Source organism: Aotus nancymaae, unplaced genomic scaffold (genome assembly GCF_030222135.1).
Source record: "Aotus nancymaae isolate 86718 unplaced genomic scaffold, 86718_ANA_hifiasm-v0.15.2.pri h1tg000049l, whole genome shotgun sequence".
NCBI lineage: Eukaryota > Metazoa > Chordata > Mammalia > Primates > Aotidae > Aotus > Aotus nancymaae.
The window spans coordinates 22,917,395-22,940,494 of NW_026988463.1; the positions used below are offsets into that span (position 1 = coordinate 22,917,395).

Sequence of the window (23,100 nt, forward strand, 5' to 3'; positions counted from 1 at the left end):
CTACTTGGGAGGCTGAGGCAGGAGAATTGGTTGAACCCAGGAGGCGGAGGTTGCGGTGAGCCGAGATAGTGCCATTGCACTCCAGTCTGGGTAACAAGAGTGAAACTCTGTCTCAAAAAAAAAAAAAAAAAGATTCAGTGGCGGCCAGGTGCAGTGGTTCATGCCTGTAATCCCAGCACTTTGGGAGGCTGAAGTGAGGTCAGGGATTCGAGACCAGCCTGGCCAACATGGCAAAACCCCATCTCTACTAAAAATTAGCCTGGTGTGGTGGCAAGCACTTGTAGTCCCAGCTACTTGGGAGGCTGAGACAGTAGAATCACTTGAACCCAGAAGGCAGAGGTTGCAGTGAGCTGAGATCCTGCCATTGCACTCCATCCAGCCTGGGTGACAGAGCAAGACTCTGTCTAAAAACAAAAGGAAAAAAAAAAGTCAGTGGCTAGGAGTTGTGGATGCTGAACAGAGATAATTCCACAAAATGGGGAATTCCCCCCTCACTGGAGATTCACACGATGAAAGGGATGTTTATAATTATCTGAGTACCTAACTTCTTTTTTGTTCCATTTTAATTACTGCAAGATTTCTAGTAATGCAATTATCACATACATTGAGATAACTGTTTTCTATTTGTTCAAAACTTGACTGCGAGTTGTTCTTCCTTTCAGAAAAATTACATCTCCAACATTACTACAGTTCTTGGTGTGTGAGTAATCAATTCATCACTGCTGTGACTATTTATAGTAGTGGCACTACACATAGGTGCCAACACCTGCCTACCCCACTGAGTCTTCTAGTGTAGACTGTTTCCCAACATTTACATAAGACAATTTATTTTATTATGTTACTTTTATTTCTCTTTTATATCAGAGATGTCAATATATATGTATTTTTAAACTATGTCTTAGGTAATAGGTTTTTTTTTTTTTTTTTTTTGAGACGGAGTGTCACTCTGTCACCAGACTGGAGTGCAAAGGCACAATCTTGGAGGTTAATCCTGGGGTTAAGCAATTCTCCTGCCTCAGCCTCCCAAGTAGCTGGGATTACAGGCGCATGCCACCACACCTGGCTAATTTTTGTATTTTTAGTAGAGACGGGGTTTCACCATGTTGGCCAGGATGGTCTCGATCTCTTGACCTCGTGATCCACCTGCTTCAGCCTCCCAAGATGCCAGGATTACAGGCATGAGCCACTGCGCCTGGCCTCACTTGTGTTTTTTGTTAGTTTGTTTTTGTTTTTTGTTTTACCATTCACTATTTATGTGACATTGAACAAGTTAATTACCCTCATCTGCAAAGTGGGGATAGTATTTCTACCTCACATGGCTATGTGAAAACAGCAGTTAATAATATTTGTGAAGCACTTAGAACAGAGCCTGACTGGCATATATTAAATTCCAAATACATTTTAGTTAAATAAGATAAATACACTCAGCTGTGCACAGTGGCTCACGCCTGTAATCCCAGGAACTTTAGGAGGCCGAGGCAGGTGGATTACCTGAGCTCAGGAGTTTGAGACCAGCCTGGGCAACGTGGTGAAACCCTATCTCTACAAAAAAAATACAAAAAGTAGCCAGGTGGAGTGGCTTGCACCTGTAGCCCCAGCTCCTCGAGGCTGAGGTGAAAGGATCACTTGAGCCCTGGAGGTGGAGGTTGTAGTGAGCCAAAATTGCACCACTGCACTACAGCCTGGGTGACAGAACAAGATCTTGTCTAAAAAACAAAACAAAACAAAACAAGATACATCAAGATACATTCTATCCAGGAACTCTTATCCATGTTCATGTCTTCAATTTTTATTTACAATTTATACATTATTGTGAAAAAAATTTTCAATTTAAAAAGATTATGCATGAACCTTGCCTAAAAAATACTTACATATCTCACAACAGTATTTGGTCCCTTGGGAGGGAAAAAAAAATCTTTTCCTTCAAGTACATAATTTCCAAAGTATTAGGCTAATCATTTACCCTTCTCAGTAAGAGAAGGAGGAGAAGTTAGAGAATATTTATGTCGGGATAACCTCAAAAGCCATAGGAGCAAAGACAAATGGAGAAAAGGGGCTTATTTAAAATTAAATTTGTACAGCCTGTTTCTCTTCATAGGACCTTGTTTCTGGTTCCATTCCTAATTGATTAATGCAACTAAAATGACGACTCTAGTACGTTTTGTTTATTTATTCAGAAAGAGTCTCACTCTGTCACCCAGGCTGGAGTGCAGTGGCATTATCTTGGCTCACTGCAACCTAGCCCTCCCAGGCTCAAGCAATCCTCCCACTTTGGCCTCCTGAGTAGCTGGGACTACAGGTGCACGCCACCGTGCCCAGCTAATTTTTGTATTTTTAGTAGAGATGGGGTTTTGTCGTGTTTCCCAGGCTGGTCTCGAACTCCTGAGCTCCAGCGATCCATTTGCCTTGGTCTGGCAGATTAAAAACTAGATACAATATGAAGCCTGTTTCCCTCCACACTGATAACTCACAAATGTAACCATAAATGTAACCCTCCAGCCTGAGACCCCTCCTCTACCACTCCCCAGCTCCTCTGACCATTCTCAGGTGAAGCTTTACATTTTCAAAGAAACCTTCTTTGTTACACAATGGTGTGTTCCCTTGTTTTACACTTTCTTAGAGCAACATTCCTGTCCCTCTGTTCACTGCCATAGTTTGTAATTATACATTTATAATTTACTTAAGAAAAAAAAAATCAGCTGGGCATGGTGGCTCATGCCTGTATTCCCAGCATTTTGGGAGGCTGAGGAAGGTGGATCACTTGAGGTCAGCAGTTTGAGACCAGCCTGGCCAACATGGTGAAACCCTGTCTCTACTAAAAATACAAAAATTACCGAGGTATGGTGGCACCCGCCTGTAATTCTAGCTACTGAAGAGGCTGAGGCACAAGAATCACTTGAATCCAGGAGGCACAGTTGGAATGAGTCGAGATCATGCCACTGCACTCCAGCCTGGTTGACAGAGCAAGACTTCGCCTGAAAAAAAAAAAAATCTATCTCCCTTGCTAGACTTAATCCACCATAGTAGTTCCTCACAAGAACCAGAGAAGCCAGTACTAGCACAGTGCCTGGCACGTAGTAGGTGCTCAATAAATATTATGTGAGTGAATTGTCATTTTGGCATTCAGGGGTACACAGGTGAGACAAGGGTTAAGGTTTAAATTTGAGAGTCATCTGTATTTAGAAAGTACTTACATACAAGAGAATAGATGAGATTACCCATCCTAAAGAGAAAGTAGAGAATGAGGAAGGACACAAGTCTGGAGAAAGCGTTGGTAGTGGGGGGATCGCCAACATTTATTCAATATAAAGCAGAAGATGCTGGCAAAAGATACCAAAAAAAAAAAAAAAAAAAAAAAAAGGCTAGAAAGGTTAAAAGAACTCCAGAAGAATATACTGTCAAGATGGCCTAGCAAAGACATTCTCTTTAGGAGGGAATTGTGGCAAATGTAGCTAAGAAGTAAATCAAGATGAGGACAGACCTGTTCCCATTGAGTTTGGCACCTTCAAAGCCATTTGCGACCTTCGTAAGAGCAGTTTTGGAGGTGGGATGGGGAAATCAGGTTAAAGAGAGCTAGGAGAAGGAGGAGAGCCAGTGGAAGGCTCTTGTGTCGAACACTTTCCCAAGAAAGCACTGCTGGGAACAAGAGCAGGAAAATGGAGCTGGAGAGGAATGAGGCATCAAGAGAGTTTTGGGCTTTTTGCTTTTTAATGAAAGTTACTAGAGTTTGTATGGTTATGGGGAATATTCAGTAGAGAGAATGATTATTTAATAAAAAGAAAAGATAGTAACAGGAGAAGATCCCTTAGTGGGTCCCACATAAGGAATCAGTGCTGATCTTATGATGTCATTCTTCTTTGATGAATGCACCAAGTTTAAGTAACAGATAATTTAAAAGTGACCAGCATGATCTCACATAGAACACTCTATATTGCTGCCCATGAAGGCTCAGGTGGGATGTCCAACCACTGTTGACAAACCTTCAAGACATCACCTTTCTTTTTTTCTTTTTCCCAAGTTGGAGTTTCACTCTTGTTGCCCAGGCTGGAGTGCAATGGTGTGATCTTGGCTAACTGCAATCTCTGCCCCTGGGTTCAAGCGATTCTCCTGCCTCAGTCTCCAGAGTAGCTGGGATTACAGGCATGCACCATTATGCCTGGCTAATTTTGTATTTTTAGTTGAGACTGAGTTTCACCATGTTGGTCAGGCTGGTCTCGAACTCCTGACCTCAGATGATCCGCCCATCTCAGCCTCCCAAAGTGCTGGGATTACAGGCGTGAGTCCCCGCGCCTTGCTTACCATGCCTAATCCACCATACCCAGCCAAGAAATCACATCTTATTAGCTTCTCTGCAGCTGGAAATTAGTTCCAGGCTTTCTCAACCTTGGTACTGTAGGCATTTTCGTTTAGATATTCCAGGGTTGTAGGGGACTATCCTATGCATCATAGAATATTTAGCGGAATCTGTGGCCTGGAGCTATTAGATACCTATCAGTAGCATCCAGTGTGACAACCAAAAAGTTCACCGCTAAATGTCTGCAGGGTAGAGATGGGGGCAAACCTGTCCCAATTAAGAATCACTAAGGGCAGGTTGGGCACAGTGGCTCACGCCTGTAATCCCAGCACTTTGGGAGGCCGAGGCGGGTGGATCACAAGATCGGGAGTTCGAGATCAGCCTGGCCGATATGGTGAAACCCCGTCTCTACTAAAAATACAAAAATTAGCTGGGCGTGGTGGCACACGCCTGTAATCCCAGCTACTCAGGAGGCTGAGGCAGAAGAATCACTTGAACCCAGGAGGTGGAGGTTGAAGTGAGCCAAGATCACACCACTGCACTCCAGCCTGGGCAACAGAGCGAGACTCTGTCTCAAAAAAAAAAAAAAAAAAAAAAAAAAAGAATCACTAAGGGTTGGGGATGGTGGCTCATGCCTGTAATCCAGCACTTTGGAAGGCTGAGGCAGGTGGATCACCTGAGGTCAGGAATTTGAGCCCAGCCCCACTAACATGGAGAAACTCATCTCTACTAAAAATACAAAAATTAGCTGGCCGTGGTGGCACATGCCTGTAATCCCAGCTACTCGGGAGGCTGAGGCAGGAGAATCGCTTGAACTCAGGAGGGGGAGGTTGTGGTGAGCTGAGATCATGCCATTGCACTCCAGCCTGAGCAGTAAGAGCAAAACTCCATCTCAAAAAAAAAAGAATCAGTGAGTTATTAAAACAAAAAATCTAATAAGAAAATCAGCTAATCTTAACAGCTGTGCAAATGTTGATATATATTACTGTTTTCATTGCCTTATGCTGTTGTGAAAAATTATTCATAAACTTAGTATGAAAGCATATTGTGCCATACGTATATGTTCATATTTTTAAACTCCTAACGAAATACTGTAGTAACTTTTTAAACATTTTAAGTAGAAAGGATTATGAAAGGAAAACAAATATGTGTATAGGGGAATGGATCTCAGGGATGATAGCAGGAAAAGGTAAGTCACTAGCATTTATTTGGTGTCAACTACGTTTTACATTTTGTAAACCTGATTTTTTTCAAAAAGCGTTTTTTAGATGCTCATTGTAAACAAGAAAAAAACAGATACGCTAAAAGAAGAAAATTTTAAAAAGTCATCACCAGTTAACATTTTGATGAGTTTCATGACTTTCTGTGCATTCATTCATTAGCTTAGCGTCTTGGAGAGGATAGGAACCCAACATGTCCAGGGAAATTTTGTTTTTAATGGGAGAGATTCGAGCATGTTTAAAGCCAGTTCAGGCCAGGTGCGATGGCTCACGTCTGTCATCCCAGCACATTGGGAGGTCTAGGCGGGCGGATCACCTGAGGTCAGGAATTCAAGACCAGCCTCCCCAACATGGCGAAACCCTGTCTTTACTAAACAAAAAATTAGCCGGGCGCACTGGTGCGCGCCTGTAATCCCAGCTACTCGGGAGGCTGAGGCAGGAGAACTGCTTGAACCCGGAAGGCGGAGGTTGCGGTGAGCGGAAATCGCGCCACTGCACTCCAGCCTGGGAGACAGACTCTGCCTCAAAAAATAAATTAATTAATTTAAAAAAACGCCAGTTGAAAGACCTAGGTTAGAAAAAGGAGAATGGGATGATCCACAGAGTGAGGGTTCTGAGAAAGTAAAGGTTATAGATTTTAAGCACAGAGGAGTAATTATCTTTAAATTAGAAGAAACAGCATAATGAGAGATTGGAAAGCACACACTCAAGTGAATATGTGTCTTACTGTATCTACATGTATATATATTGTTGTATCTACCTGCAGATAGGTATATATCTTATTGTATCTACATGTAGGCATATATGTATACTTTTAATGTACACATATGCATCTGTGTCTACATATATACATATCTTAGTGTATCTACATATATGAACTGTAGTGTATCTACATGTGTGAGCTACTTTAGAACCTGCTTTTTCACTTATTTTATTGCAATCATTTTCCCCATGCCGGGATTATTCCTCCACAGCATTTTTACAGTGTCCTAATACATGCCAGTATCTGTTTTTGAAGCCATCTAGTAACGCTGGACAATTTTTCACCATCATCAATGCCACAGCTTAGTATCTCGATGGTGAAATATTTGCAGATACGCAAAATTATTTCCTGAGCAGAAAATCTGTGCAAGCGGAACTGCTGAGTCAAAGGGTCTGCAGAAGTCGGTGGATAAAAATCGCTTTTAAGCCTCACAACTCACCTCAGGCATGCATTCTTTACCTGAGGAGGAACTGAGAAGCAGAGAGATTAAATAACTGGCCCAAGGTCATAAATAATTAGAAGTGGCCGAATTCAAAAGCCGCGCGGGCTCATCAGGCTGCGGCTGGGGTAGAATTTGCGTTTTAGGGAATTTTTTTTTTGGCTTGCATCAGTGGGGGAGGGGCCGGGCGGCGGGTAGAAAACTTGTGTCGCAGCAAAGAAGGAGAAGGAGGGGAGGAACTCCCCTCCTCTTCGGTCAGACCGGAGCCGGTCGCACCGAAAAAGATTGGCTCGGGGCTCCGCAGGCCCCCCAGCCACTCCGCGGGGCTCCTCGGAGGCTGTGACCTCCAGGGAGGTACGGCCGGGTGCAGCGTGCCACGCCGGGGCGGTTGCCAAGGACCTGCTCGGTCTGTGGGTCCAGTTGCTAGGGCCTCCATCTTGGGGACTAGTGGCCGCGGCGCCCCCGGAAGGGGTTGCCGAGTGGGGCATTCACTTCCGGTCTGGGGCCTGCGGCGGCGGCGGTGTCGGCGGCGGCGGCGGCGGCGGCAGCGGGTCGGTGTAGAAAATGGCGCTGGTGCGGCGGCTCGAGCCTCTCCCCGCGGCGCTGCGGAGGGCTTGAGGCTCGCGAGCCTCCTTCGCCGCGCCCCACTTGCTCGTGCACTTTACACACATGAGGTGAGCGGAACGGGGGCCTCCCTCCGGGCGGGAGGAGCCGCAGGCGCTGCCGCAGGGCCCGCAACCGCGGCGGCGGCGGCGGCGGCGGCGGCGGCACCGAGCGTCCCCGAGATCTCGGGCCTCGGCGGGAGGGCGCGGGCTGCGCTGCTGAGGAGGCCGGGCGGGCGGCCTGGGGGAACCTCGCTGCGCCGCGGGGGCTCGGCCGGGGTTGCGCCTCGCCCGCGCCAGGGGACCGCAGTCCGGGCTGCAACCCCGCAGCTTTGTGAATCCCCCTCCCTCCGCGTCCCCTCCCCTCCCCTCCCCTCCCCCATCCGGCCCTGGCGCGAGCCTGTGCCGCAGCAGCTCCGTTTTCACGCGCATCTCGTTTTTGTGTGTGTGTGTTTTTGTTTTGTTTTTGTTTTTGTTTTTTGTTTCAGAGAATTGGAAGCTAAAGCTACCAAAGACGTAGAAAGAAATCTTAGCAGGTAAGATGGGCGAGCTTTCCATCTCCCGCCCCATTATAATCGTGTATTTCTACTCCGATTCGCCCTTTCTGGGTTGAGAAGTTCCCCCGTGACATTTTCTTCCGCACGCAGAGAGCAGGCATTCGGGAGAAGCGGCATGGGGGAATACTGGAGGGATTGCGGGGAGATGCGTAATTACGCGTGTGTTTCTTTCTTTAAAAAAATAAAAAGAAAAAGCGCAAAGCAATTCTTGTAAACTTAGTTAAAGCATTCTCACCCTTTTAGAATTTAATTAGGGGACTTGTGCATTAATTACTATTGTAAATGGTTGCAGGCATTGTGTGACTCATGATTGAGGCGGCCCTTATGGCGGGCTGTCAAACTGTTTTGGCTTCCCCGTTATTACTTTGTAGCTCAAATTGTTGCCTTTATAAAAAGATACTATGTGTTCGCATTTCCCCCCACCAACACATTGTAGTCAGGCGGATTCTGTTGCATTGGAAACATTTTGCCCTTGAACTTTACCAAGCATACGCTGCGTTTTGTTTTCCTTTGAAACTCCATTTCTGTCCATGTTCGGTGTGTGCTCTTTTTATCAGCTGGTAAAATAATTAAAAATCTGTTCTCCAGAAGAGGTTGTCTTTTTTGTTGGGCCCTGCTGCTTTTGCATCACCGCGAAGGGAGGGTTTTTGTTTTTTGCTTTTTTGAACGCTGTCTTTATGGAATGGAAATATTTAGCTTCACTGAGCTGTAATTGGTTAAGCATCAGGGAATTTTACTGTATTTAACTCCTTTTCACATTCATTTTCTTTCCTACCGTTTTTTCCTTTCTTATTCACCTTTTTCTTTTGCATCATACTGGGACACTCAGAGAAACTTAGCTAGTTAACCAGATCCATGAATAGCTTTTTTTCTTTTTCTTTTTTTTCACTTGTTGAGACTAAAATAAAATTTCTTCTATCTCAGGTTTTCGTGCAGTTTGCTCTTGATGCTTGCAGGTTTTAGATTTATGTTGGGGTTTTTAACACTCACATTTCAAATCGTCTGTATATTTTACACCGTATATAATTGTTCCAAATTGCTGGCCTGTTGAGTTTTATAAGATACCAATCCGTTCAGGTGATCGTTATAGAATATGTTCAGATGGTGAAGGATAGGCATCATTGGTTTACCCAGTAAGGGATTCTCTGTTACTCAAAATAATTATGAGATCATTTAAGGGGAATTAAGTCTGACATCACTGACTATTTGTGGTATGTTTACATAAATTCTGTTGTCAAAATCTAGTGAGGAAATGTTAAGATTTGGAACCATTAAAGAAAACAGGTTGAGCCATTAAGGTGTAAGCTCTGTTCTAAGCAGAACAGAGCTTAGAAGTCTATTTCTCCTTCCATTTTTGTTTTGTCAGGTAACTATACCAGTATAATTCCTGTGAAGGTGCTCTTGTACTTAATTAAAAATTGTCTGTACCACAGATGTAATTTTAATATTAGGTAGAACTTGAGTCTCTGGGTTGGCTATTTATCAGAGTTGGAATTCCAGCTCTGCTACTTGCAATATGACCTTGACTCTTGGCAAGTCACTTAGCCTCTCTCTGTCCAATCTATAAAACGAGAGGCTTGGGCCAGCCAGTTGCTGAGGTCTGTTAAGCCCTTTGGGTTGCATAAAGAGGTGTAGAGTGCTGTCCATGTCCACAGAGGGCATGTACAATCTAGTAGAAACACTATTGTAAGTGCATAAATAACAGTAATACTAGGTAGATGACGTAGGGATCAAAAGATACCATCCCATTCATGTGCTTGAGGATCTTCAGTTGGTCAGAAGGCATGAAAGGAAAAACAAATATCAAAGAGATTGTAAGGCAGTGTGTACTAAGGATCCAATGAAGGGGGGCGGCATTTCTTGCAGGTTAAAAGTATTCTGAGGAAGAGGGATGTGATGGGCAAATACTTCCTTCAACTACGTCCCTAGCTCTGTGTTTCTTTTTTCTCACACAAAAAAAGAATGTTATCTGTCTTTACCCATTAGTGCTCTCCCCAGGAAATTAAGGCATTGTGTACATTGAGTAATCATTTTTTGTGCATTTTCGATATTTCAAATGCAGGACTGGGCACTAGGCCAGGGAAGAATGTGAGTAGTTAAATTTATTGATTGCTTACTATGTGCGTGGCACACTTTTCCAAAGATTTTACAGGGACTCACCTGATCCTTGAAAAACCCTGTGAGGTAGGTACCTATATCATTATCTCTGTTTTACAGATGAAGAATTTGAGGTATAAAGAAGTTAAGTACCTGGCAGGAGATCCTATCCCTGGTAAATGGAGGAACTTTCAGGATTTGAACTTGAAAATTTTGAAAATTTCTTTTGGTAGACAGAACCCACAGATGCATACAATACTTCTAGATCTGTCTCTCAATCTGGGCACTTGACATTTTGGACAAGATGATACTTTATTATTGTGAGGGTTGTTCTGTGCATCACAGGATGTTCAGCATCTGCAGTAGCACCCCCTGCCCAGTTGTGACAATCAAAAATGCTTCCAGATATTGCTAAATGTCCCTGGGAGTGGCTCACAATCGACCCTGAGAACCACTGCTCTAGATCTCCATTAGGAATTGTAACGTGAAAGCCCCCAAATTTTTAGATGTTGAATTAATTTAAACATCTTTGGGCCGAGTGCTGTGGCTTGCACCTATAATCCCAGCACTGTGGGGCTGAGGCAGTGGGAGGTGGATTGCTTGAGGTCAGGAGTTTGAGACCAGCCTGGCCAACTTAGTGAAACCCCATTTCTGCTAAAAATAGAAAAATTAGCTGTGCATGGTGGTGTGCACCTGTAATCCTAGCTACTCCTGAGACTGGGGCAGGAGAATTACTTGAACCTGGAAGGCAGAGAGCTGAGATCATGCCACTGCACTCCAGCCTAGTTGACAGAGTGAAACTCCCTCTCAAAAAATAAAAGAAATAAAATCTTTTAATAACATGGAAGCCCAGACTCTACTATGTAGGTTCTCAATTTGGAACTCTGATTTCTGAATGTCAAAGATGTGTTGCCATTCTCCTTTTCCTCTGCTAAGATGCAAATCCTTAAGATACTGTGCCTGGTAGCCAGTGCCAGTTAAACAACATTGGCACAAGTAATAAATTTAGAATACTGTCATAGGTAAACTGTTGTTTTGTTTTGTTTTGTTTTGTTTGAGACGGAGTCTTGCTCTGTTACTCAGGCTGAAGTGCAGTGGCGCCATCTTGGCTCACTGCAGTCTCTGCTTCCCAGATTCCGTCGATTCTCCTCCTTCCTACTCAGTGCTCCTGTAACCCACCTACCTGCCTTAGCCTCCCAGGTTGGCGGGACTACAGGCGCATGCCATCACGCCAGGCTAATTTTTGTATTTTTAGTAGATTTAGCGTTTCACCATGTTGGCCAGGCTGGTCTCGAACTCCTGACCTCAGGTGATCTGCCCTCCTCAGCCTCCTAAAGTGCTGGGATTAGAGGCATGAGCCACTGTGCATGGCCAGGTAAACTGTCTTTTAAAATTCACAGTTGGCCATTAAAGTTGTCACATTATGTTAGTATCATGGGAACCATAATGTCTAGGTGAGAGTGATTACCATTGAAACTGAACTTTGAAGGACGGAATCAGTTTTCAAAGGCAGAGAAAAGGGCAGTGTAAGAACAACAGCAGAAGTAAAGACACAAAATCCAGAAAGTACAGGAGATTGTGATACTGCAGTGGGTAGTTCAGGTTATATAAAGAATTCGTAGCAAACTGGTTGAGGTCAGATGCAGAGTTTCTTAAATGTCAGGTTGAGGAACTTGTGCATAAATTTTTAGGTATAGGGAGCTACTACATGCTTTTGGTTGGGTACTGATTTGATAGAATAATCTTCCGGTCTAGGATTACTAATCAGGTGAATTTATGGGAGAAAACTAGCAATCTAGGCAAGAGGCAATGAAGGCCTGAATTAAAGTAGTGGCAGAAAGAGGTGAGTGAGGCTGGACCCAGTGGCTCATGCCTGTAATCCCAGCACTTTGGGAGGCTGAGGCAGGAGGATTGAGCCCAGGAGTTTGAGACCAACCTGGGTAACATGACAAGACCCTGCCTCTACCAAAAAAAAAAAAAATATTAGCTGGGTGTGGTGGTGCACCTGTAGTCCCAGCTGCTTGGGAGTTGAAGGAGGGAGGTTTGCCTGAGCCCAGGAGGATGAGGCTGCAGTGAGCTGAGTTTCTGCCACTGTATTCCAGCCTGGGCAATAGAGCAAAACCCTGTCTCAAAATAATAATTAAAAAAAAAAAGTGTATAAGATACTGAGGAAGTAAGAATCTGGGATTTGACAGCTGATTAGATGTCATGGGAGTCAAAAAATACATAGGGATCTTCCATCTTGGGTGAAGGAGAGTTTGACCGAACCTCTGAACAGAAGTCAGAAGAAATAGTTTGGGGAGAGGAGATGCTAAGTTACATTTTCCAATTAAAAAAATATCTCAGTACTGTTCTAGACCGGTAGAACTCATCTAGTTTGAAAAAATATTTTGGAGGCCAGCATCATAGAATCATTGAATATTTAGAGCTGGACTCTGACCTTACATAGAGATCAGCCAGTATTCTGACTTCCTTATTTTTCAAATGAGAAAGCTGTGGTTGAAACAAGGTTCAGTAACTTATGCAAGTTTATATTCTCTATCAAGTGACAGAGCTGGGATTTAAACAGGCCTTTTGACTCTTAACTTTAGTATTCTTCCCATTGTGCAATATTTTATTTATTTTTAAATGTTTTTTTGAGATGGAGTCTCACTCTGTCACCCAGGCTGGAGTGCAGTGGCATGATCTCGGCTCACTGCAACCTCTGCCTCCTAGATTCAGGCAGTTCTCCTGCCTCAGCCTCTCAAGTAGCTGGGACTACAGGCACATGCCACCATGCCCAGCTAATTTTTATATTTTTAGTACAGACAGGGTTTCCCTGTATTGGCCAGGCTGGTCTTGAACTCCTGACCTTGTGATCCACCCTCCTTGGCCTCCCAAAGTGCTGGGATTACAGGTGTGGGCCACTGCGCCTGGCAATATTTTATTTTATATTACACAATAGATAAAATACAATTTTGGTTTCTCCTTTCTGAAAGAGTAAGAGCGATTATCTCAATATGTTATGTTCATTCTAGTGATGAGTTTACTATCATGTACTAAATGTGGATCATTTGAGGTCAGGAGTTCAAGACAAGCTTGGCCAACACGGAGAGACCCTGCCTCTACTAAAGATAACAAAAATTATTCCAGTTGGTGGTGCACACCTGTAATCCCATTTACTTGGGAGGCTGAGGCAGGAGAATCTGAACCTGGGAGGTGGAGATTGCAGTGAGCTGAGATCGCACCACTAAGCTCCAGCCTGGACAACAGAGTGAAACTCCATCTCTAAGAAAGAAAGAAAGAGGGAGGGAGGGAGGGAAAGGAAAGGAAAAGAAAGGAAAGGAAAGGAAATGAGTAGGACCACAGAGTACAACCCTAGGGCATTAGAGCAAGTGGCTAAGGTGGATCCCACTCATACAATTTATCAACCTTGTCTGAAAAAAAAAGTCATTTGATTTTTGTTTAGCTCTTTTGCTTTGCTGTGATAAATGGCTTGCAGGCCAGCACATTCATATTGCTACAGGTTGGTGCAAAAGTAATTGTGGTTTTTGGCCATTTTAGTGCACCAACCCAATACGTTTTTTTCTAGCTTTATTTAGCAACTAGGTGGTAAATCATTCGAGAGAATAAATTAATCACAAACTGTAAGCTTAATTTAAAAATGTGTAACAACCCTCTGTGGAAATTTTGAATATAAACATAAAAAGAATATCATTCTGTAAGCTCTTTCAATTTCTGGCATCTGAAATGTCTGAAAGTATAAATTGCAAAACATCTTTGCAATTTTAATGACAACTGTGTAAGTATTGCCCATGATTGGAAAGACTAAAATGGTATGCATTATATGTATTCTGTTCAGACTGACGCATGATACGTCTCTCATTCAAACAGAAATCCCTGTCTCATTTTAAAATTTAAAAAAGTTGGCTGGACATGGTGGCTCACGCCTGTAATCCCAGCACTTTGGGAGGCTGAGGAGGGGCAAATCACTGGAGGTCAGGAGTTCGACACTAGCCTGACCAAAACGGTGAAACCTGTCTTTACTAAAAATACAAAAATTAGCCAGGCATGGTGGCACACACTTGTAATCCCAGCTACTTGAGAGGCTGAGCCAGGAGAATTGCTTGAACCTGAGAGGCAGGAGTTGGAGTGAGCCAAGATCGTGCCACTGCACTCCAGCCTGGGCCACAAAAGCAAAACTCCATCTCAAAATAATTAAGTAATTAATTAATTAATTTTAAAAGATCATTCTAACCTGAAGTAAAACCGGAAAAATGTTGCAGTGAATACCTGTATCTCTTCTAGTTTTAGTAATTATTAGTATTTTGCCACATTTGTTCTATCCTGACATTGCACACCAAAATATAGCAGTAGATACCTCACAGAATAAGGGCATTCTACTTAACAGCAATCAAATGATCACCCACAGGAAGTTTAACTTTACAATACTGTCTGGCCCCTATTCAGATTTTCCCAATTATCTTAGTAGTTTTTTAAGGCTATGTTTGTTCTTTCACTCAGTCCCTGCTTCCAGGGTTGCATTTAGTTATCCGAAGTTTCTCTTACATTAGGAGCATTTTCCTGCCCTTTTCTGCCTCTCTTGTGACAATGACATTTTGAAATAGTCCAGACTAGTTGTTTTTGCAGACTGTAATTTGCATTTTTTTGGGTCGTGTCTGTATGATTAGGTTCAGGTTGACCCTTTTTGGCAGGAATATCCCATAGGTGATGATATGTTAGTCTTTGGTATTCCCTCCCCACAGCATTTTGAAGTAAATTAACCGAAAATTATCCAATACTCTTCTACACTGACTTGGTGTTTCTTTCATTTTAGGAAATGCCAAACAATTGGTTTGAACTAGGATGTAATTGTAAATATTTGAGGTTACAGTACTTATGGGTCTTTGTATTTAAATCGATCGGTCATAATGATTCCTGCTTTTATGAAGATCAATGCTGAAGGTAGCATCCTTACCGTGGGACATAAAAGTTGCTTGTTTTCAGCGTTGACCAGTGATGAACTGATAAACCCTGGTAGGAAAATGAAACATTGGGGTTGGGCTCAAAATACGCTTTCTTAAAAGAATGCCCCATTGAAATTACAGTGGCACGGTACCACCAGACCAAGGATTCTCATCCCGATGCCACAGAGGGACCACAGGTGTTATGAAGTAGTTTGTGTAAATTGAATGTATGCTAAAACACACATACACACCCCCACACACACATGGTCCTTAATGTTCATTAGATCTCAAAGGGTCATTATTCCTCAAAGATTAAGAAACTGCTTCTTTATGAGGAGGTTGTCAGAGGAGCTGAATAGTATCAGTAAGAGAAAGATGTTTGAGATTCAAAAGGAAGTGATATTCGACTAAGGCATAGTTTCTTTCAATCTTAAAAAAAAGTCACCCATGAAAATAAATATAGTTTAAATTTCCTATTTAAGATGTCTTATTTTAAAAATGATTTGCATACTCTGTGTGTTTGAGTTGGCTATGAAGCAGAAATCCTAGCATTTCCACTCTTGTAACTAGGGAAAAGCATTTTGAATTTTTAGCAGTAGTATATTATGTGATGATGACTCAGCTGACTTCCTGTTTCAAATGGAATATTCAAAACAGATTGAAACCTGGTTGAGGAATTTTATACTTTGAACCTTACAAGATATTTTCTGCAAACAGTGACTGACTGGATTTTGTATAATAACAAACAAGATTAAACCAACTCAGTTGTTTTGCTGTTCTTAGTGGTTTTCAGTGGGAGCACTTATTGAGCAGTTTGCAGCAATAATACTGAATATTTTTAGAGTTATGACGTCTTTGTTTTGTTGATTTTGGTCCCTTCTTTCTCCTGTTCTTTTGAAGTTTCCCTACGTGTGTGCACAATCAGGAGGAAATAGTACTTAAGAATGTGCTGATTTTAAATGTCCTTTTAAATATCATTTATTCCTTGATAATTGACTGTATAAATGATGTCAGAGAAATATAATATACATGTGATTCCACTTGTGAATCCTTTTGCAATGTGAGGCATATAGTGAAAATCTTACCTTTTAAAGATAGGGGCATAAAATGTGCATTCTCTATACTGCTGCAGGTTAATTATCTTCAAGCCACATTTCTGAGGCCTATCAGTCACTACCTCTTAGAAACCTTCGTTGGCTCGTCTCCAGTGACTCTGGAATTAAGACCCAGATGTCTGTTTTTTGTTCAACTTACTGATTTAGCACTGTCCCTTCCACCTTTTGCCCTGTTCCCAACTCTTCCTTCTCTGAATGTACCCTTCAGTTTCTCTCTCAATTTTTAAATAACAGCTTTATTGAGATGAAATTCCCATGATAAAATTCACCCTTTTAAAGTCCACAAAGTGTATGATTTAATGGTTTTTAGTATATTCACAGAGTTGTGCAGTCATCATCACCATCTAATTCTAGAATTTTCACCCCCTCACCCAAAACCCCACAGCAATCACTCCCCATTTGTCTCTTCCTTCCAGACTCTGGTAACCACTAATCCACTTTCTATTATAACTCTATGGATTTGCCTATTTCGTGTAAGTGGAATCATACTAAAGGATTCTTTTGTACCTGACTTGTCTCATTTAGTGTAATGTTTTCAAGGTTTGTCCATCACATAGCATATATCAGTACTTTATTCCTTTTTATGGGCAGATAAATTTCATTGTATGGCTATTGCTTATTTTGTTTGTCCATTCATCAGTTGATGGGCATTTGGACTGTTTTTACTTTGGGGCTGTTATGAATAATATTGCTATGAACATTCATGTACAAATATTTGTTTGGACATGTATTTTCAGTTCTACTTAGGAATGGGATTGCTGGGTCATATGGTAACTCTTTTTAACTTTTTGTTTGTGTTATTTTATTTTGTTTTTGAGACAGGGACTCCCCCTGTTACCCAGGCTGGAGTTCAGTGGCACAATCACAGCTTACTGCAACCTCCACCTCCCAGGCTCAAGCCATCCTCCCACCTCTGCCTCCCAGGTAGCTGGGACTACAGGCGTGTGCCGCGACGCCGAGCTAATTTTTTGAGTATTTTGTAGAGATGGGGTTTCACTGTGTTGCTCAGGCTCTGTTTAACTTTTTGAGAAGCTGCCAGGCTGTTTCCAGAGCAGCTGCACTGTTTTACATTCTCATCAGCAGTGTGTGGAGGTGCTAGTTCTCCACATCCTTTCCATTGCCAGCGTTTGTTAGGGTCCTTCTTTCTGATTTTAGCCGTCCTAATGGATGTAAAGTGGTATCTCATTGTGGTTTTGATTTACATTTTCTTAATGGCTAATGATGAATAGCATCTTTTCATGTCCTTATTGGCCATTTGTATATCTGATCTGAGAAGTGGTCATTCAGATTTTTTCCCATTTTTAAATTAGGTGATATTTTTGTCATTGAGAAAGTTCTTTATATAGTTTAGATACAAGTCCTTTATTAGATATATGGTTTATAGATATTTTTTCCTATTCTGTGTTTTTTTTCCAGTTTTTCTTTTTTTTTTTTTTTTTATTTTGGGAGATGGAGTCTTGCTCTGTTGCCCAGGCTGGAGTGCAGTGGCATGATGTCAACTCTTTGCAAACTCCACCTCTGAGGTTCAAGCAATTCTCCTGCTTCAGTCTCCTGAGTAGCTGGGTTTATAGCCATGTACCACCACATTTGGCTAATTTTTGTATTTTTAATAGAGACAGGGTTTTACCTGTTGGCCAGGCCAGTCTTGAACTCCTGACCTCAAATAATCCACCTGCCTCTTCCTCCCAGAGTGCTGGGATTACAGGCGTGAGCCACTGCACCCAGCCTCTTTTCACTTTCTTGAAGAGTCCCTTAAAGCACAAAAATTTTAGGTTTTGTAAATCTGGGTTACTAATATTTTTTCCTGTTGCTTGTGCACTTGGCAACAAATCCAAGATCACAAAGATTTGCTTGTATTCTAACAGTTTTATAGTTCTGGTTCTTACTTTTAAGTCTGTAATTCATTTTGAGTTAAGTTTTGCATATAGCATGAGGGCTCCAACTTCATTCTTGTTACGTAACTATACAGTTATTTCAGCTTCGTTTGTTGAAAAGGCTTTCATCTTGGTGCCCTGTTGAAGGTCATTTGATCATAAAATGAAGAATTATTTTTGGACTCTATTCTGTTGATACTTTGTGTTCATCTTTATGCCACTTCCATACTGTCCCGATTACTGTAGCTTTGTAATAAGTTTGGAATCAGTATGAGTCTTCCTTCAAGATTGCATTGACTGGATAAGCAGAGACTATTTAAAAAAAATTTTTTTTAAAGATTGCATTGATTATTCTTGTTGCATTTCTTTTTTTTCTTTTTTTTGAGACGGAATTTTGCTTTTGTCACCCTGGCTGGACTGCAAAGGTGCTGTCTTGGTTCACTGCAACCTCTGCCTCCCAGGTTCAGATGATTCTCCTGCCTCAGCCTCCCGAGTATCTGAGATTACAGGCATGCGCCACCACGCCTGGCTAATTTATTTTTATTTTTTATTTATTTTTTTTGAGATGGAGTCTCGTTCTGCTGACAGGCTGGAGTGCAGTGGCACAATCTCTGCTCACTGCAACCTCCCGCTCTCAGGTTCAAGCGATTCTCCTGCCTCAGCCTCTTGAGTAGCTGGGACCACAGGTGTGTGCCACCACACCCAGCTAGTTTTTGTAGTTTTAGTAGAGACAGGGTTTCACCATGTTGGCCAGGCTCATCTCGAACTCCTGACCTCAGGTGATCCGCCTGATTTGGCCTCCCAAAGTGCTGGGATTACAGGCGTGAGCCACCACGCCCAGCCTCTGGTTGCATTTCTATATGAATTTTTGGATCAGCTTCTCAGTTTCAGCAAAAAGGCAGCTGAGATTTTGATAGGAACAGTGTTGATTATGTAGGTCATTGTGAACAGTATTGCATTTTACAGTATTAAGTCTTCCAGTTCATCAACATGGAATCTTTTTCTGTTTATTTAGGTCTTTAATTGTCTTCAAAGATGTTATGTAGTTTTCAGTGTGTCATTGTGCTGCTTTTGTGAAGTTTATTCCTAAATCTTTTTGATGCTATTGTAGATGGAATTGTTTTCTTGATGGGCTGTCTACCACTACTGTATGGAAATACAGTAGATTTTTTAAAGTTTTAAAATTGTGGTGAAACATATAAAATTTACCATCTTATGCATTTTAAATGATGTAGTTTGGTGGCATTAAGTCCATTCACGTTGTGCAGCCATCACCACCATCCATCTCTGCAGCTCTTCATCTTGTAAAACGGAAACTCTGTATCCATTAATTAAATCGTAACTCTTCATTCTCTTCAGCTCTTGGCAGCCACCATTCCACTTTCTGTCTCTATGCATTTGATTATTCTAGATACCTCATTAGTGGAGTCATAGTGTCTTTTGTGACTGGCTTATTTCACTTAGCATAGTGTCCTCAAGGTTTGTCCATGTTGTAGCATGTCAGCCAATTGATTTTTGTATGTCGATCTTGTCTCCTGCAGCTGTGCAGTTCATTAGTTCCACTGGTCTTTATGTATATAGATTCATTAGGACTTTCTGTGTATAAGAACCTGTCATCTGTGAATAGTTTTACATCTTCTTTTCCTATTTTGATGCACACTTAACTCACACATGCACTCTCTTTTTTCTGACTGGAATCTCTAGCTCAATGTTGAATAGGAAGTGACAAGATCAGACATCCTTGTCTTGTTCCTAATCTTGAGGAAAAATATGGAGTCTTTATCATTATGTATGTTGTGAGCTGTGGGCCTTTATCAGGTTAAGGAAGTTTTCTTTTATTCCTATTTTGAGTGTGTTTGTTTTGTGAAAGGGTGCTGGATTTTGTCAGATGCTTTTTCTGAGTCTCTTGAAATCATGTAGCTTTGTCCTTCATTCTGTTAACTTGGTATATTTCATTGATTGATTTTGATGTTAAACCAACCTTGCATTCCTGGGATAAATCCACTTTTGTAGTCCTTTTTGTATGTTGCTAGATTTGGTTTGTTAGTCTTTTGTGGAGGAGTTTTATGTTTGTATTCATAAGGGTTATTGGCCTATAGATTTATCTTTTGATATCATGGTTTTCTTTTAGTACCTGGTACCTGCTTTGGTCTGGTTTGGAATCTGGGACCTTTAGCTGTTGGTTTTGCATCCACCTAATTCTACATTGTGCTATAATAATTGTTTTTACGTATTCAGTTTTATTTTCTTCTGTATGTACTCCCTCCTTTGGTTGCAACCTTCTTTGCATCCTAACCTTAGCTTAGTGCAGTACTTTGTACCTAGTCTCTCATCACTAGCAATTAGTATACATTTTAAAATTTTTATTTATTTATTTTTTGGAGACACAGTCTTGCTTTGTTGCCTGGTCTGGAATACAGTGGCATAATTGTGGCTCACTGTAGTGTTGATTCATGTGCTCAAGTGATCCTCGTGCTTCAGCCTGCTGAGTAGCTGGGACTACAGGCATGTACCACTGTACCTGGCTAATTTTTTAATTTTTATAGAGACAGGGTCTTGGTTTGTTGCCCAGGCTTATCTCAAACTCCTGGCCTCAGGTGATCCTACCACCTTGGCCTTCCAAAGCACTGGGATTACAGGTGTGAGTCACCACACCTAGTCTCAGTGTACACTTTTTAGATGCATCTGTTAAGTACTTCATCTGCATTACCCAGTTAAATCTTCACAACCACCCATTGAGAGAGGATGATGAAGGCTTCAGAGAAATGAAATAAATTGCTTAAGGTTACACATGTAGGTGGTGGAATTGAGGTTTAAGACTGCTTCTATTTGGCATTTGAACCTAGGAGTCTTCACTGCATGCTATGCAGCCTGAGAAATGCTTGTTTGAATAGAGGGGAATTGAACTGGTCTTTAAAGGAGAGGTAACATATGGGTAAGAATAAGAATTAAGAGTGCATTTTTGGTTGTAGTATTGGGGTTATAGTGTTAGTAAAGGCAAAGAAGCAGGAATTTGAATCTAATTAAAGTGTCAGTGACAGGGAGTATTGTACAAGAGGGACTGTTTTTTTGTCCCCAGAGCAGTAATTAGTCCTATTTGGAAGAGTGAGATTAACATCTAAAACAATTAGAAAAGTCCAGATGCAATGGTTCAAGCCTGTGATCCCAGCACTTTAGGATGCTGAGGCAGGTGGATGACCTGAGGTCAGGCGCTTGAGACCAGCCTGTCCAGCATGGCGAAACCCTGTCTCTACTAAAAAATTAGCCAGGTTTGGTGGTGGGTGCTTGCAGTTCGAGCTACCCAGGAGTATTGTACAAGTAGGCAGGAGGCTCCCTTGAACCGGGGAGGCGGAGGTGGCTGTGAGCTGAGGTTGCGCCATTGCCCTCCAGCCTGGGTGACAGACATGCTGTCTCAAAATAAAATAATTAGAAAATGAGTATTATTTAATTAGAGGTCAAGGGTTAGGTTTGTTTGGATTGGAAAGAATCATGAGGGAGCTAGTAATTAAGCCTTAAAAGAAGAGTAGGATTTGGGTGGGTAGATTTAGCAAACTGAGTTTTGGGTCAGCCTTACCACAGCCTTGTACCATCTGACAAATCATTAGGACTTTCTGATCCTCAATTTCTTTAACTGTCAAAGGAGAATAATATCAGTTCTATGTTTTAGGGTTGTGGATTCAAAATGGGTAATATCTCAGAGTATTTTGTAAATGGTAGATGTTTCTGTCCTTATGGTGGAGTATCTATTTTCTCAGTTTCTGAACTCACTAATTTTCTTGAGTCTGAGCCTTTAATTAATTAATTATTATTTTTGAGAAAGGGCTTTACTCTGTCACCCAGGCTGGAGCACAGTATAGAATGATCTTAGCTCACTGTGCAACCTCTGCTTCCCAGGCTCAAGTGATCTTCCCACCTCATCCTCCTGAGTAGTTGGAACTACAGGCATGCGCCACCGTACCCAGTTAATTTTTGTATATTTGTGGAGACAGGGTTTTGCCATGTTGCCCAAGCTGGTCTTGAACTCCTAGGCCCAAGCAGTCTACCTCAGCCTTCCAAAGTGCTATGATTGCAGGCATGAGCCACCATGTTCTGCTGAGCTTTTTATTTTGAATTAATTTCAGATGTAGAGAAATGCAAGAATAGGACAAAGAACTTCTGAATATCCTTAACCCTTAATCCTCAAATGTTAACATTTAATCATATTTATTTTTTTATTTCCTCTTTTTTATATCCATACTGTTGTTTTGTTTTTTTTTTGTTGTTTTTTTTTTTTTACCATTTAAAAGTAACTTACAGACATGATAACCTCTTTACTCCTAAATATCAAAGATATTTTCTTACTAACTACAGTACCATTGTGAAAATGGGCACAATAACACTGGCACAGTCTTAATAGCAGATCTACAGATCTTATTCAAATTTTGCAAGTTGTCTCAGCAATTCCCTTTAGAGCCAAACAATTTTTTTTTTTCCTGGTCAGGTCTTCAATCCAAGATCACAAGTAGCATTTAGTTTTCATGTTTGTTTAGTTTCCTGCATTCTGGAAGTTTCTTGGTTTCTGTTCTTCAGGATCTTGATTTTTTTTTTTTTTTTCCAGAGGGAGTCTCACTCTGTCACTCAGGCTGGAGTACAGTGGCATGATGTCAGCTCACTGCAACCTCCACCTCTCGAGTTCAAGCAATTCTCCTGCCTCAGCCTCCTGAGTAGCTGGGACTACAGGCGCTCACCACCATGTGTGGCTAATTTTTGTATTTTTAGTAGAGACAGAGTTTCACCATGTTGATCAGACTGATCTCAAACTCCTGACCTCATGATCCACCTGCCTTGGCCTCCCAAAGTGCTGGGATTATAGGCTTGAGCCACGGCGTCCTCCTGGACCTTGATATTTTTAAAGAATATAAGCTAGTTACTTTATAGAATGTCCCTCAGTCTGTATTTGTCTGATATTTCCTTATGACCTGATCAGGTTATGCATTTTTGGCAGGAATAGTACAGAACTGATGTGGTATTCTCAGTACATCATGTCAGGAGATGCATGATGTACTTTTATCCCATTATTGGTGATGGTTAACTTCAACTGCTTGGGTTAGGTGGTCTCTGTCAGGTTTCATCACTGTAAAGTTAGTATTTTTCCTCTTGTAATTAATAACACTGTTGTTGGGAGATGCTTTGAGAGTACATAAATGTCTGTTT

General features: G+C 41.7%; 1 protein-coding gene across 10 annotated transcripts in view; it reads left to right on the forward strand.

Moving 5' to 3' along the window:
- The window catches only part of TNRC6A (trinucleotide repeat containing adaptor 6A), a 219,026-nt gene that overhangs the window by 111,680 nt on the left and 84,246 nt on the right, over positions 1–23,100 (forward strand). For 2 of the 10 annotated variants that reach the window (XM_012464633.3, XM_021672323.2), the window contains exons 1-2: positions 7,207–7,390; positions 7,807–7,854. The exons of 5 other annotated variants lie outside the window; for them this stretch is intronic. In XM_012464633.3, the coding sequence (XP_012320056.1) occupies positions 7,386–7,390; positions 7,807–7,854 (53 nt within the window). In that variant the 5' untranslated portion in view covers positions 7,207–7,385. Of the gene's footprint in view, positions 1–7,206; positions 7,391–7,764; positions 7,855–23,100 lie in introns of those variants that run through there. 3 more of the 10 variants (XM_012464634.2, XM_064362583.1, XM_012464635.3) reach the window with 2 other exon arrangements.